The 16,089-nt window shown below is 44.1% G+C and overlaps 1 protein-coding gene across 1 annotated transcript in view; it reads right to left on the bottom strand.

Moving 5' to 3' along the window:
- The window catches only part of LOC142144756 (uncharacterized), a 144,812-nt gene that overhangs the window by 82,845 nt on the left and 45,878 nt on the right, over positions 1 to 16,089 (bottom strand). Inside the window, exons 14-15 of the mRNA XM_075203921.1 lie at positions 13,287 to 13,488; positions 1,668 to 2,475 (exon numbers count right to left, since the gene is read on the bottom strand). Of these exons, the coding sequence (XP_075060022.1) occupies positions 1,668 to 2,475; positions 13,287 to 13,488 (1,010 nt within the window). The remainder of the gene's footprint in view (positions 1 to 1,667; positions 2,476 to 13,286; positions 13,489 to 16,089) is intronic.

The following is a 16,089-nucleotide window of genomic DNA, read 5'->3' as shown; positions in this document are numbered from 1 at the left end:
CACTACGTGAAACTGAATACATGATAAATAGTCATGACAGTGCAGATAGGACACACAAAGACTAGTAAACACACCCTAGCCAAGGAAAGGTGGGTGTTACATAGTAGTAAAAATAATTAGATTTGAAAAAGGTCATTCGCTTTTACTTTGAAACTGAACTCACCTGTGGTAAGTAGCAGATTCCTGCAATATGAAAATCACTCATTCAACAAGCTTGAACAGAGAAAATGACTCATTTTCCTGTTTTGTATTACATTGCTGTTTACTACAATTAGCATGGAAATAAAGAGAGAATGCCAGAGAATAGTCTGAGGTCAGACAGAAGCTTGTAGCCAAGCATGGACAATCGTAAAGCGCTGGACTGTTTTGAAGTGGTCTCCAGTTTTTAAATCTCAAAGAACTAATGTGAAGTTCTAAAAACAGCAGTTATAGGAGAACTGTAGCAGTCTGCACAAGAAGAGTAGACCAAACTACAAGTAGAGGGGTTTAGGAAGCTCATCCATGGCTATAAGTGTTAGGAACTCCTCCAGCCAGTACAACAACACCCGGAGTCTGCTCCAAAAGTCTGGTGTTCACTGTTGCCCCTAGTGGTGGGGACAGACTTGGCCGCAGACAAACGGAGGGTCGTGTGATGTGTACCGAATGTGGAGAACCCAGGAACAGAGAGTTATGGCAGACAGCGTATCCAGAGAACTAGCCGAGGTCAGGGGTCACTTGCTTGATAGAATAGTCAGAAAACACGCCAAGGGTCGGGGTCACGAGCAAATCCAAGGTTCAAGCCAGAAGGTCAAGGGCACAGGCAGAAGGCAAATCCAAGGTCCCGGCAAGGGTCATACATGGTAAACAAAAGGTTTTCACACCAACAGCACAACAGCAGGCAGCAAACGGGAGTCTGGAAGCTATAACCGGCAGGGAGGCTAAGCCATTTATTTTCATTTTCTGATTTAAAATATATACAGTATTAAATTCAGAATAAAAATAAAGGTTCTGTATATTAACAGAGAAAGAATTGTGAAGACCAAATGTTGCTGTTAATTTAGTATGTTTAGAGGAAATTGTGAGTTATTTGAAAAAAGTGCATGGGTGCCAATATTTTTGGCCATGCCTGTGGGAGGAAGGTGGGGGGGGAGTGCTGCAAGGCTTTGCATAGTATAGAGATGGTCATTGAATTGGTTAATACATATTTCTTAAGGTGCCATTGGTGAGGACCTAATGTGGTAGCCGGAAAATCTTTAACTGACAGGAGCATAATCCACCTTAAGTTAATTTAGATATACCTTGCCAAAAGAAGAGGTCTATTCTGGTATATAGAAGGTGAACACTGGCTCTGGGTTTCAGCAGTACAGCACATTCCAGACAATATTAAATTATTTATATCAGTCCCTGCCACATTGGAGCTTCCAGTCAAAATTCTCTCACGGTCCACTTCTCCAGAAGCCAATTATCAAGCTACCAGTATGTTTTTAGACTGTAGTAAGTCAATTAATGATCTACTCATGAGTAAAGTGATAGTGAGGAAAAGAGAGGAAGGGGAGGGGGAACAATCCAAAGGGACACTTGGAGAAAGTAGTATTGTCTATATGGAATTTTCACAATATTCATCAAAATTAATTTTTTTCTTTCTATTACTACAATGCAATAATGTGTAAAATAATAAATATGTTTACCTGGCAACAGTGGTGGACACTGGTTTACTGTTGCTCCGTCCATGTATAATTGTTTTATTGTTGTTTTCTCTTGGTATCACTATTTTTGTGTTGCTTTTTTCTGATGTAACTGTTTTAGTGTTGCTTCCTCCAGGAGTTACTGCTTTAGTGTTGCTTCCTCCAGGTGTCACTGCTTTCGCGTTGCTTCCTCCAGGTGTCACTGCTTTCGCGTTGCTTCCTCCAGGTGTCACTGCTTTCACGTTGCTTTCTCCAGGTGTCACTGCTTTCACGTTGCTTCCTCCAGGTGTCACTGCTTTCGCGTTGCTTCCTCCAGGTGTCACTGCTTTCACGTTGCTTCCTCCAGGTGTCACTGCTTTCACGTTGCTTCCTCCAGGTGTCACTGCTTTCACGTTGCTTCCTCCAGGTGTCACTGCTTTCGCGTTGCTTCCTCCAGGTGTCACTGCTTTCACGTTGCTTCCTCCAGGTGTCACTGCTTTCAGGTTGCTTCCTCCAGGTGTCACTGCTTTCACGTTGCTTCCTCCAGGTGTCACTGCTTTCGCGTTGCTTCCTCCAGGTGTCACTGCTTTAGCATTGCTCTGTCCGGATGTTACAGTTGTTTTGTTGCTTGCTTCAGTTGTACTTGAACCTCCCCTCTTTGAGGAAGGACCAGATCGATATGCTGTATTAATTCCTCTTGTCACTGGAGATGCTCCTCTGTCTTTTGAAATTTCTCTTGTGGAAGTCCCTTGTTTATCTGAGTGAGCCAGGGCCACTTGTTTTTGTCTTTTAATTTCTTCTGCTGCCTTCCACTCCTGCCACCACTTCTGAGCTGCAACATAATCACAATAAATATCTTTTAATCTCCTTTAACCAAAATAATTCTAACAATCAACAAAACACATAATTATAAATATATGTAATCTTATTGTAAAATTCAAAAGAGCTTCTTTCATTGACAGCAGTTTTCTGCATAACTCTTAAAGATATATGAGAGTAAAAATGACTCTCTTTCATGATTTGGAGGTTAGGTTGCATTAATTACTCACACAAATTTCAAAGTGATTTTCAGGGGGCAGTTCCAAAAATGGGAATGTGGATATGCAGCCAAGCACTAGGCAGACAATTATGCCAACTTGCGTAAACAGAAAAGCTATGCACATCTGCATGTTTTGAACTTTCCAAAATGACCTTTATAAGTTTATGAACCTTGCTGGATTAGTAAAGCACATTGCTCTCTTCTTGCTTCCCTTTAACAGATATGTACTAACACATTATACTTGCCTTTAAATAAATTGCAATTTTAAATAACTATTTTAAATTCGCTGAATATTTTTTAAAAGTTGCTGAATACTGTCGATTTGCTAGAATCGGAGGTCACTATATTTACCCCCAGGAATACCTCCAAAGCGGGGATTTATTTACTCTCCCCAAAATCCATTTCTCTGAATCTATTTGCGGGACACTGCTCACCATGGGGCATAGAGGGCGCTGTTCTGGGAGCAAGGCACTTGTCTGCTCTCTCCCCTCTATGCCCCCTGTACGGAATTACTTTAACTAACAAAGCCCTAATGATAGGACTAGAGCATCAGTTAAACAAGAACCATACAACCAAAAATAACAGAACATTAGGATGGAAGCACAGTGTGCCCCAAATGGATTCAGAGAAATGGATTTTACAAAAATCCTCTTTTCTCATTCATTCCATTTGGGAGACACTGCTCACCATTGGAATGTTCCAAAGCGGCCCCTAGGGTTGGGTACACTCAATGCTGTGTGCAAAACCTTTCGGCCCAAACTGTCATCTTTTGAAAAAAAGATGTGAAACCTGTACTGTAGAATCTGAAGACGGTGTGGACGGAGGACCAGGTTGCTGTCCGACACAATTGTTCAACTGAGGCTTCATGCCGTACCACCTAGGAGGCGATCACCGATCTGGTAGAGTGTGCAGTGATATGTTCAGCAACTGGGGTTTCTTCTAAGATATACGCCAGCCATTCTAAGTCCTGATGGTAATGGGCCCTGGCTTAGAAGATCTTCTCTGAGAGGTAGTCTCCATGGTGGTTCTGTTAAGATTCTTAGAAGATTGGCATAACATAATCTTCTCGGCCAGTCTGGTGCCACCAGAATTATTGGTAAATCCTCTCTCTTGGCTTTCTTAAGTATGCAAAGTGTCATGGGAATTGGAGGGAAAGGATTCATTAGCTGGTACTGCCAGGGGACAGTCATGGTATCCACTAGGAAAGCTTGAAAATTCCTGGTTCTTGCACAGCACTGAGCTAACTTGTGGTTCAGCCTAGAGGCCAACATGACGACTGTCACTCACCGGACTGTGAGTGCTTCTTCCCGTACATTTAGGAACCGTGGCCGTCCTCCATCCTGAGGGTCTGCGCATGCGCAGCCCTTTCAAACCCTTCAGTACCTGTCCCTTTAACTTAATTGGCAGATCAGGCAACACTCCCTATATTAAGCACCTGTGGTCAATACCACGTTGCCTGATCTTGGAGTCTCATTCCCCATGAGCCTCTGAAGGTGTTCCTGTGTTTCCTCGTGTATTCAGCGCTGCTGATTCCTGTGGTTTCCAAACCACTTCTACCCCTGTGGTTTCCAGACCACTTCTACTCCTGTGGTTTCCTAACCACTTCAACCCTCCTGGGTATCATCGTGACTGTTAGCTGATTCCTATCCGCTGCCTCCGTGCACTACAGTCTTCAATCTACTTCAACTCGCCTGTGTTTCATCGTGACTGTTTGGCTGATTCCTATCCGCTGCCTCCGTGCGCTTCAGTCTTCAGCTCATCTCATCTCTCCCGTGTTTCCTCGAGACTGCTACAACTGATTCCTATCCGCTACTCTCCGTGCTCAACAGTTCCAGCTCAGCTCTGCTCTCCCGTGTTTCATCGTTGCTGCACCTGCTGGTTGCTATCCGCTACCTCCGTGTATCTGCAGAGTCCTGCTGCTGCTACTCCTCAGTTCTACTCGTCCTACAACAGCTGACCCGCTCTCCGTGCTTCTCCGTGTTCCCGCTGGTCTCTACTCGCCAGTCTGCATCGGATCTGCGCCTCACTGTTTTCATCTCATCAAGACCATCGCTACTCTTCAGGGTCCTCCAGGAGTCCAGTTCTACATACTACTGCTTCCTGAGTATTTGTTCCCCTGCTGGTCTACCTACCTGTGCGCTGCACCTACTTGATTACCGCTTCACCCCTCCAGGGACTTCGCATCCTGCCGGCCTCCAGCCGTTCAGGTATCTCTGCACTCCTGTCTGACAGCCTGCTTCTGAACCACGGTATGCATACTTCTCATTGACTGTGCTGGTGTATTGCATATCTTGCTGGACTGAGTTTGTTCTCCTCTGGAGTTTACTATCCGCTGAGACTATTGCCATCATTGACTGTGTTATCTTGTGCCGGATTACCTCAAGTGACATTCTATTATCGCAGTGCTGTTCAGTCATTAATATATTGTGCATGCTATTGTGGATCAAGTTTAAGGTGCCCGTGTATCCCCTGTATTGCAGTCTCTCCCCGTGCTACTCCTCACATATATATTCAGTGGTACAACTTGCTAGAGGCAGACCACTGATCCCTGTTTCCTGTGTCACCTGTTCCAGTATCCTCTCACATAGCAGTGGTACAACTTGCTACCGCAGACCACTGACTTCCCGGATACCTCCACTTGGATTCCATTCCTTCACTCAGACAGCGGTACAACTTGCTATCCGCAGACCGATGACTCTCATCACCTCCTCGTTTCTGTTGGACATTCCTCCTCACTATAGCAGTGGTACAACTTGCTACCGCAGACCACTGACTACCTTCACGTGTCCTTTGTCCATACAGTTCCTCGTGTATTTCTACATCCATATTACCAGTGCTGCTAGTCATAGACTTTCCTGAGCATCTCCATCATCTGCTATTTCCTGTTCCGTGATCACCCTGCTACCAGAGTACCATATTACCATCTATACTGCTCTGGTAAGCCTATCACCTGGTGATCCCTGGGTAAAGACTCCTAGTGCCCGTGACAGTAAGATCAGGCCATGACAGACCCAGATACGGAACGTACAGCCAAAGAGATGCTGCGGCATCTGGTTACCCGTATTGAGCAACAGGAAGTTCGACTACGGCATTTACTGCGGTGTTACCAGGCGTTAGCCTCCCAAAGAACGTCTGTGCAAGATGCCACAACTACTGTTGATGCTCCTGTGCCTTCCTCCGTTTCCCCAGTGCCATCTCAGGTGTTTACGGCTTCCACGCTTCACCTGCCTACTCCGTCAAAATACGATGGAGACCCCAAAACTTGTAGGGGTTTTCTTACTCAATGCTCAGTTCATTTTGAGCTCCAACCTCAAAATTTTTCTACCCATCGTTCCAGAGTGGCCTATCTTATTTCATTGTTTTCTGGACAAGCTCTCTGTGGGAAAGAAACGATCCATTGTTACAGGATAGTGCCGAATTTATTTCCACGTTCCGAAGTGTATTCGATGAACCAGGTCGTGTTATTTCCGCTGCATCCAGCATTCTCCGTCTTCGCCAAGGATCTCGCACTGTGGCTCAGTACGTCATTCGATTTCGGATATTAGCCTCTGAACTTCAGTGGAACGCTGAGGCACTGATCGCCGCCTTCTGGCAGGGGCTTTCCGATAAAATTAAAAACGCACTGACCTCACAAGAAGTACCCTCCTCTTTGGATGATTTGATTTCCCTTTGCCTTCGTGTAGACATGAGGTTTCGTGAGAATGATTCCGAAAAAGTAACTTCGGTTAAAACACCTCTTCTCTCAAATCCTCAATTTCACCCAGCTTCATCTCCGGTGATACCCATGGAGATAGGTCGCTCCAAATTAACTTTAGAGGAGAGGGACCGAAGAATAAAGAATAGACTTTGTATCTATTGTGCTGATTCTACGCATATGCTCAATTCTTGTCCCAGGAAATGCCGGGCTCTAACCAATACTGGGGAGATAAGGTTAGGGTTCCTGGAGTCCTCTCCATCTTCTACGAAATTAAAAGTCTGCGCTTTTGATGTTACGATTTCCTTTGCTACCAAATCCTTTGAGTCTCAAGCACTGATTGATTCTGGAGCAGCAGGAAATTTCATTTCTAAATCCCTAGTGAAACAATGGTCCCTACCAGTGATTACTTTGAAAACACTGATTACTGTGACTGCTATAGATGGATCACGTCTCATCAATGGTCTCATCACCCAGAGTACGTCTCCAGTAACGCTTCAGATTGGTGTGCTACACCATGAAGAGATTTCGTTTTTAATTCTTCCTGCTACGACAAGTCCGATTGTCTTAGGCCTTCCATGGCTTCAATGTCATTCTCCCCAGATTGACTGGCGCACTTCTCAAGTTACGTCTTGGGGAGCTGAATGTCATCATCGTTGTCTCTCTCAAGCGGTTTCATTCAAAAGACAGCATTCGTCTATTCCACCAGGTCCTCTTCCACAGGATCCTTCATCTACGGATCTGTGCGATAAGGTTCAGTCTGAACGCCTTCCTCCTCATCGGGGGTTCGTGACGTCATCGGACGTTGAAGATGGATCTCAGGAGTCATCTTCAAAAAGTCAAGTGCTGGTGGTTCACGGTCACCATCCGTCTTTTCCGGAATTTCCTGCCCTCCCTCCCACCCAAGTCCCTGCTGTAGAGACTGTTTGTCAGACCTTCAAAAATATCTGGTCTCACGTCAAAACCTGTTTAAAGAAGACATCTACCAAATATAAGTCTTTCGCAGATAAGAAGAGGCGGGCTATTCCACTACTAAAAATTGGAGATCGTGTCTGGTTATCTACCAAAAATATTCGTTTGAAGGTCCCATCTATGAAATTCGTTCCTCGTTTTATTGGTCCATATAGGATCATTCAAGTAATAAATCCAGTTTGTGTTAAACTTCTACTTCCTAAGAATCTTCGTATTTCCAATGCCTTCCATGTGTCCTTGCTCAAACCTCTCATCATCAACCGTTTCTCGACTCCTCCTTCAGCACCTCAGCCAGTTCAAGTTCATCAGGAGGAAGATTTCGAGATTACTCAGGTATTGGACGCAAAAATTTCGCGAGGAGTTCTCCGTTTCCTCGTTCATTGGAAGGGCTTTGGTCCTGAGGAGCGTTCATGGATCAAAGCTGAAGATCTCAACGCCCCAGCTCTTCTTAAGAAGTTTTATTCTCAAAATCCGGACAAGCCCGGTTCCAGGCGTTCTGTGCCCACCTTTAAAAGGGGGGGTACTGTCACTCACCGGACTGTGAGTGCTTCTTCCCGTACATTTAGGAACCGTGGCCGTCCTCCATCCTGAGGGTCTGCGCATGCGCAGCCCTTTCAAACCCTTCAGTACCTGTCCCTTTAACTTAATTGGCAGATCAGGCAACACTCCCTATATTAAGCACCTGTGGTCAATACCACGTTGCCTGATCTTGGAGTCTCATTCCCCATGAGCCTCTGAAGGTGTTCCTGTGTTTCCTCGTGTATTCAGCGCTGCTGATTCCTGTGGTTTCCAAACCACTTCTACCCCTGTGGTTTCCAGACCACTTCTACTCCTGTGGTTTCCTAACCACTTCAACCCTCCTGGGTATCATCGTGACTGTTAGCTGATTCCTATCCGCTGCCTCCGTGCACTACAGTCTTCAAGTCACTTCAACTCTGCTATGTATCATCGTGACTGTTAGCTGATTCCTATCCGCTGCCTCCGTGCACTACAGTCTTCAATCTACTTCAACTCGCCTGTGTTTCATCGTGACTGTTTGGCTGATTCCTATCCGCTGCCTCCGTGCGCTTCAGTCTTCAGCTCATCTCATCTCTCCCGTGTTTCCTCGAGACTGCTACAACTGATTCCTATCCGCTACTCTCCGTGCTCAACAGTTCCAGCTCAGCTCTGCTCTCCCGTGTTTCATCGTTGCTGTACCTGCTGGTTGCTATCCGCTACCTCCGTGTATCTGCAGAGTCCTGCTGCTGCTACTCCTCAGTTCTACTCGTCCTACAACAGCTGACCCGCTCTCCGTGCTTCTCCGTGTTCCCGCTGGTCTCTACTCGCCAGTCTGCATCGGATCTGCGCCTCACTGTTTTCATCTCATCAAGACCATCGCTACTCTTCAGGGTCCTCCAGGAGTCCAGTTCTACATACTACTGCTTCCTGAGTATTTGTTCCCCTGCTGGTCTACCTACCTGTGCGCTGCACCTACTTGATTACCGCTTCACCCCTCCAGGGACTTCGCATCCTGCCGGCCTCCAGCCGTTCAGGTATCTCTGCACTCCTGTCTGACAGCCTGCTTCTGAACCACGGTATGCATACTTCTCATTGACTGTGCTGGTGTATTGCATATCTTGCTGGACTGAGTTTGTTCTCCTCTGGAGTTTACTATCCGCTGAGACTATTGCCATCATTGACTGTGTTATCTTGTGCCGGATTACCTCAAGTGACTTTCTATTATCGCAGTGCTGTTCAGTCATTAATATATTGTGCATGCTATTGTGGATCAAGTTTAAGGTGCCCGTGTATCCCCTGTATTGCAGTCTCTCCCCGTGCTACTCCTCACATATATATTCAGTGGTACAACTTGCTAGAGGCAGACCACTGATCCCTGTTTCCTGTGTCACCTGTTCCAGTATCCTCTCACATAGCAGTGGTACAACTTGCTACCGCAGACCACTGACTTCCCGGATACCTCCACTTGGATTCCATTCCTTCACTCAGACAGCGGTACAACTTGCTATCCGCAGACCGCTGACTCTCATCACCTCCTCGTTTCTGTTGGACATTCCTCCTCACTATAGCAGTGGTACAACTTGCTACCGCAGACCACTGACTACCTTCACGTGTCCTTTGTCCATACAGTTCCTCGTGTATTTCTACATCCATATTACCAGTGCTGCTAGTCATAGACTTTCCTGAGCATCTCCATCATCTGCTATTTCCTGTTCCGTGATCACCCTGCTACCAGAGTACCATATTACCATCTATACTGCTCTGGTAAGCCTATCACCTGGTGATCCCTGGGTAAAGACTCCTAGTGCCCGTGACAACGACCTCCGACTGACCCCACCTCACAATCTAATTGAACACTTTCTGATTGAGAGACCATTCCCAGGATGAATGGCATACCAACTCCAAGAAAATCAGCCTTTCATTTGTCCACCCCTGGGATAAAGATCTCTGAGATTGCTGGGATATGTTCTGCCCAGCGCATGATCTTGGCTGCCTCCCTCATCGCTAGAGGACTTCTTGTACCCCTTGGTGATTAATATATGCCACAGCCGTGGCATTGTCTGACTGAATTCGAATGGGTCTGTACCTCAAGAAGGACTGAGCCCACAACTGAGTGTTGAGAACCACCCTTAGTTTGAGAAAGTTTAAAAGTAGCTTTGCTTCCTCTTGGGACCAAAGTCCTGGAATGCAGAGGTTTAGTGACATTTTTCGTCATCAGCAAACACTAAAGGTACTAATGGGTCCTTGGTGACAGTTTGAAAAAACTGTGCTGCCAACTGAAGATTGGACCTCGACCACCTGGCTAGAATCTAGCTATGGAATGTCCAGGAGTGGAAGCATGCAAATTGCGCAGCTTCGAAGCAACATGCCATTCTTCCCATCAGCTTCATGCAATGGATGATGGATACTTGCCTGAGAGACAATAAGACCCTTACTTGTTTCTTTTGAATGGCCCGAAACTTCTCCTCTAGTTAAAACATCCTCTTACATCTGGTGTCAAAGAGTAGACCCAGCAAAATCAAGGGCTGGGCTGGGACAAGACTGGACTTTTGATGGTTTATTACCCAGCTGTGCAATTCCAGTGTTCCCTCTGTCAAGCACAAATAGGTCAGGAGCAAAGAGGCAAACTTCTCCTTTATCAAAAGATCGTCCAGGTATGGTATGACTGTTACCCTTTTTGCAGCCATAACTTTTGTAAATGCCCTTGGTGCTGCAGCCAGACCAAATAGTAGGGCCCAAAATTGGTAATGTAATTTTTCCACCACAAACCTGAGATGGCTGTTGTGGCCTTCACATATTGAGATGTGAAGATACGCATCCGTTATATCCAAGGAAGTGAGAAATTCATCCCATTCCATGGCATTGATCACTGAACGGATGGACTCCATCCTGAATTTGGCCACCACCAATTGTAAATTGAGGGAATTCAGGTACAGGTTTCTGCACAAGAAATATGTTTGAGAAGTAACCCAAACTCTCCTGCTTCTTTGGGACTGGGACAATCAAACTTGACGACAACAGGCACTGAATGACTACTTGCAAAGCCAGTCACCTGGCTCTGTCTCATGGAAGGGGGGAGGGGTGTGTGGAAAAGAACACTTTGGCAGCAGCCCTAAGAGGTCTAGTATGTAACCTCTTTCTGCTAAGTCCCTCACCCACGCATCTGATTCACTGGCCCCAAAAGAGCAGGAGATGGGCCCCCAATATGGAGTTTTTTGTGTGGGGAATGGGGTAGTAAAGTGGATTGTTTTTCAGCTCGCTTGGAATCAGGACGTCTGTCCATCCAAGTCTGCTTGCTTACTTCTTCGATAATTTCCAAGTATGGGGAAAGGATTGGCGTCTTGTGGAAGTTCCCTCAGATTTACCCGTTTAGTAAAAGGACTGGAATCTCCTGCTTCTAGGCCTTGGGTTATTAACGGGCAGAAATTAACTCTTTGCTCCCGTGGCCTGAGAAGTGATCTTGTCTAGTTCTAGTCCTAAAAGGACCGTCCCCTCAACAAAAATAAGTGTTCCAGAGTCTTTTTGGACTCTGCATCTGACTCCCATGATCAAAACCAGATTGTACGTCTGGCTGCGACCGCGAAGGCAGAGGTTTTGGATATACTTATACATTCATCCAAGACAGTATCAACCAAATACTTCTTTTACATGGTCCACCAATGGTGTCAATTCCTATCTAGGCCTCCATTGTTTGTATACCCTCACTTAGTTTGCCAGCCCATATTTCCACCGCTTTGATTAACCAAGTGGCTGTAGTAATGGGTCTGAGTGAGGAACCTGTTGTAACAAAGATGTATTTTAAAATGCCCTCACATTTCTTATCTGTGCTGTCTTTTAAGGAAGCAGAACTCAGAACAGAAATAGTAGTTGATTTCGCAAGATGTGCAATTGCAGCATCCACTCTTGGGGGAATTTCCCATTTTTCTGTGTCTGCTTCAGAAAAAGGGTGGCTGAGCCGGAACCTTCTCGGAACTTGGAATGTTCTATCTGTTTTTTTCCAAGCCTTACCAATTAATTCAAACAAGAGTAACAAAGAAGGAAGAAAGAAACTGTTTGTTTATTTTCCTTTTTGAATAATGTCAGAAACTACCGGTTCTGCATCCTGAAAATTAAGGCCTGTCTGACCACGAAAATGAAATCATCAACCCCCTGTCTGCTGGAAGAGTCATCCTCCCATTCAGTCAGGTCCTCATAGTCAGAGACCCCCTGAATCTCACCTTCTTCCTGGGAGGAGAGTTCCAATTCAGAGTCTTTGAAGAAATGTACCTGAGGTTGGGCCTGGTACTTACAAGGTTTGGTGGATAATGAAGTCTACAACATCCTTTCCAGTGAGGAAGACACACGAGCCATGCCCTGTACAGACTTCTTGAAATTCTATAGCCAGAGTGGTTCCAGTACTGTAGAAACAGGGTCAGAAACCCCCTCAACTGAGGTATCTAAAGAAAGTGGGGTTGCAGATGGGATCCCTAAGGTAGAACTAGGAAGATTAAGTTCACCTCTCTCTGCAAACGTGCTGCACGCGGTGTCGATTCTACAATGGACTGAGCTAACGCTTTAATTCAGGCAAGCTCTGCCATATCAGTCGTGTCCTCTCTGGACATGCGTGGAGCTCGGTCCTCAGCCTTATAACTGGCGCATCGGTCACCTGATTTCGAACTTCCATTTGGTAACTTACCTGACATTTGGAACATGTGACGTCCTTTTTTCTGACATGAAGAGAGAAACAGAGGGAGAGAGAAAAAAACAATACACCACAGAATACAATCTAAACAACATAGTGAACCGGTGAGTTATACTGCACCTTATTTAACAAAAATAACATCTGTTAAAAAGAATAAAAAAATAAAATGTAACATAATTCTTGGGCACTTAAATAAAAACTGAAGAACCTCTGTGCAGGTGGTATAGAAGGGAGGGAGCAGGCCAGACAAGTAGTTAATTTTTAAGTGCCTTACCTCCCAGCATAGTGCCCTCTATATCCCATGGTGAGCAGTGTCCCCCAAATGGAATGAATGATAAGCTAAATATATCTACTATTGGGTCCCTTCAAATCTACAGTCCTTAAAGTGCACCCATTGCCTGTAGTCAGTGGAGGAAGTTTATGAAAACCAGTGCCAAGAAAAAATGTGGTGTTTCCCATAGCAACCAACAAGATGTTTTCTTTTTCATTTTCTAAACTGTACTACAAAAATGACACTTAGAATCTTATTGGTTGCTATGGACAACACAGTCATTCTTTGCCCCGTATTTTATAAATGTCCCTAGTGAAGACAGATAATTTGCGGGTTGACCCAATACTCTCATTATTAGGCATATTGGTTCACTTCACAAAATGGCTGGGTTCACTGTATGTAGGAAACAGCTGAAATGTATTTTATCGAGGGAGTTCTATTCCTACAGAGACATCTGTATGAATAGCATATGCTGGTAGCAATCTTACATGTTAGTTCTGTTAGAGGTGGTCCTCTGGTTGGCATACTCTCTAGGTGAATGCTTGCTTTAAAGCTGAGTACTGCATCCTTAAGTGCAAGTTGTGCATCCTGAGAAGATGGCCTGTCATCATACTGGGCAAGCTGTGCTGTACCCAATAAATACAAAGCATAGCTGTTGCAGGGAGAGGTAATAACTCCAAGCTGGCAGACCTTAAAATAGAGAAGAAAACTCTTGAGGAGCAAATCTGCAAAATCTAAAATATGTTACACTTTACACAACCATTGTCGTTCTTAACCTCACCAAGCTTTAATTATGTGGAAAGAACATTTTGTTTTAATAACACAAACACATTACCAACACATAAAAAGTACAAAAACCAACATAAGAAAAAGACGATATGTTAAATGCCTTATAAACAGGAGTTGCATTGGTGTTTATTTTTTAGGGAGTTTTTTTTATTTCTGGTTTTCTTCCTTTTTACATGCAAATAAATCTTTTCTTTACTACTTATGAATAAATATTATATAAAAACCTGAAATACCATATAATGGGCCTGATTCATTAAGGAAAGTAAAGCAGAAAAAAATGAGTAACTTGGTACATTGGCAAAACCATGTTACAATGGAGACGGAGGCAAATTTAAAATGTGATGGCAGATTTATAATTGGGGTGAGGCATGTCCTAGATCAACTTTAAATTTCAGTGTACAAATAAAGCTATCAAGTATTTGTGTGCTACATAAAAAAACAGCCATTATTTATCTTATATACAAATTATTAAACTAAGTTGCACCCCATGCATTCTAACATGGTTTTGTCCAGAAGAAAACTAATTTTTTTGCCTTACTTTCCTTAAAGAATCATGCCCAATGTGTTTACCTTGTTTTTATTTCACTCTGGGGAGAGGGGGAATGGTGTATGGTCAGAATAACAGAGAAGGGGAGGGTACCAGAGGAGAAAGCAGAGCATGCCAGGTGACAGGGTGCCAGGAGAGAGGGGGTGGGTGTCAAAGGGTCCCAGAGGAGAGAAATTTTATCCCCACCCTGCTCACCAATAAGTTTACTTTGCTATTTAATAAATAATAATAATTTATCACAATATATTTCCCCCCCTGCTTCAACGCAATGGAGAGGGGGTCACTCTGTTTTAATAAACTTAGTGATGGTCAGGGTTCACACTCAGCACTGTAGGACTTTGGGAATAAAAAAGTATATTTCATGGGTCATTTCTTCCTTTTCTGGGTGAGTTTACTTATTGAGATTTTTTGTTTCCTTGTGAGGGGTCTTGATTTGTTTTTATTTTTTTGAAGGGTGCTGTGGTTTTTTGTTTTCTTAATATTTTCTATCTACGTCTTCATTGTATTATGTTTCTTCAATGCATTATTGAACTGAACACAAAAAACCCACAGACTAGATTGACCTTAAGGTTCTTTTTTTGTCATCAAATTCTACAGTTGTATGAGGAGATTTATGAAAGGCCAAAAATCCCTATTGCCTCTGGAAATGGGTGTTTTTGATGGTGATAGGGCTTTTGGTTTTACTTGAGGGCAGCACGGTGGCTAAGTGGTTAGCACTTCTGCCTCACAGCACTAGGGTCATGAGTTCAATTCCCAACCATGGCCTTATCTGTGTGGAGTTTGTATGTTCTCCCCGTGTTTGCGTGGGTTTCCTCCGGGTGCTCCGGTTTCCTCCCACACTCCAAAAACATACTAGTAGGTTAATTGGCTGCTAGTAAATTGACCCTAGTCTGTGTGTGTCTGTCTGTGTGTATGTTAGGGAATTTAGACTGTAAGCTCCAATGGGGCACGGACTGATGTGAGCGAGTTCTCTGTACAGCGCTGCAGAATCAGTGGCGCTATATAAATAAATGGTGATGATGATGATACTCCATCTTATATATTAAGAGCAGTACAACTGGTGATAATCCCAGAAAGAGACCATTTTGAAAAAAATATATGATTGATTTAATAATTTATTTATTTCAGTGCAGCTATAAGATTTTGCCCATGTACCACTTTAGTAGCCCTTTGCTGAACGTTTCCAGTTTACAAATGTATTTTTTGGAGATAGGGTGTCCAGTTCTATACACAGTACTTAAGGTGATGTTTTATCAATGACCCTTAACGTGACAATATAACTTCCTTCTTCCTGCTACCAAGAAGTATTCTACACACTTTTCCCACTGCTTGACTACACAGCTTGGTTAAGTTCATATTATCTGAAACTATAAGGTTCTTTCCTCTGTAGTTGTTAACGTTTGACAATCATTTCTGCTTTGAATGCGAACACGGATATATATTTTTAATGACCTGAGGATCTACTGCGTTTTGGTTGCTATATATATTTTATAGTATGGGGACGTAGACCCTGTGCAGTAGCTCTCTTGTTCATCTCCATAATCTTGCGCTAAAAAGAACTTTGTTGTTTTTTGAATATGAATATAGGGCCTGATTCATTAAGGGATGTAAATTGTGATTTTGTGCGTATAATCCGCACAATTGCTCTGCACATGCTCAGAATCGGTCTATATGCAATAGAATGCAGCAACATCCAATTAATCTTCGAGCACAAAGGGTACTTACTGCAGTTTACAATTTCAAGGAGGGAATGGGGCAGGGAAGGGGTGTTTGTCTGTAGCCAATGTGAAGTACGAGCGTGCCAATCTCGAATGCACACAACGGCGTCCGATTCTGGGCATCTCAAAGGTCCTTGTATTACAGTCCTATCTCTTGCTCCACCTAAAGGGCTAGTCTAAATGCTGAGTACTAGTAATGATGTGTATGTATACTAGGACATGTGTCTGCAATTAGGA

The sequence above is a fragment of the Mixophyes fleayi genome, chromosome 3, assembly GCF_038048845.1.
Source record: "Mixophyes fleayi isolate aMixFle1 chromosome 3, aMixFle1.hap1, whole genome shotgun sequence".
Lineage (NCBI taxonomy): Eukaryota > Metazoa > Chordata > Amphibia > Anura > Limnodynastidae > Mixophyes > Mixophyes fleayi.
The sequence above is the reverse complement of the archived record's forward strand: the minus strand, read 5'-3'. Positions and strand labels throughout refer to the sequence as shown.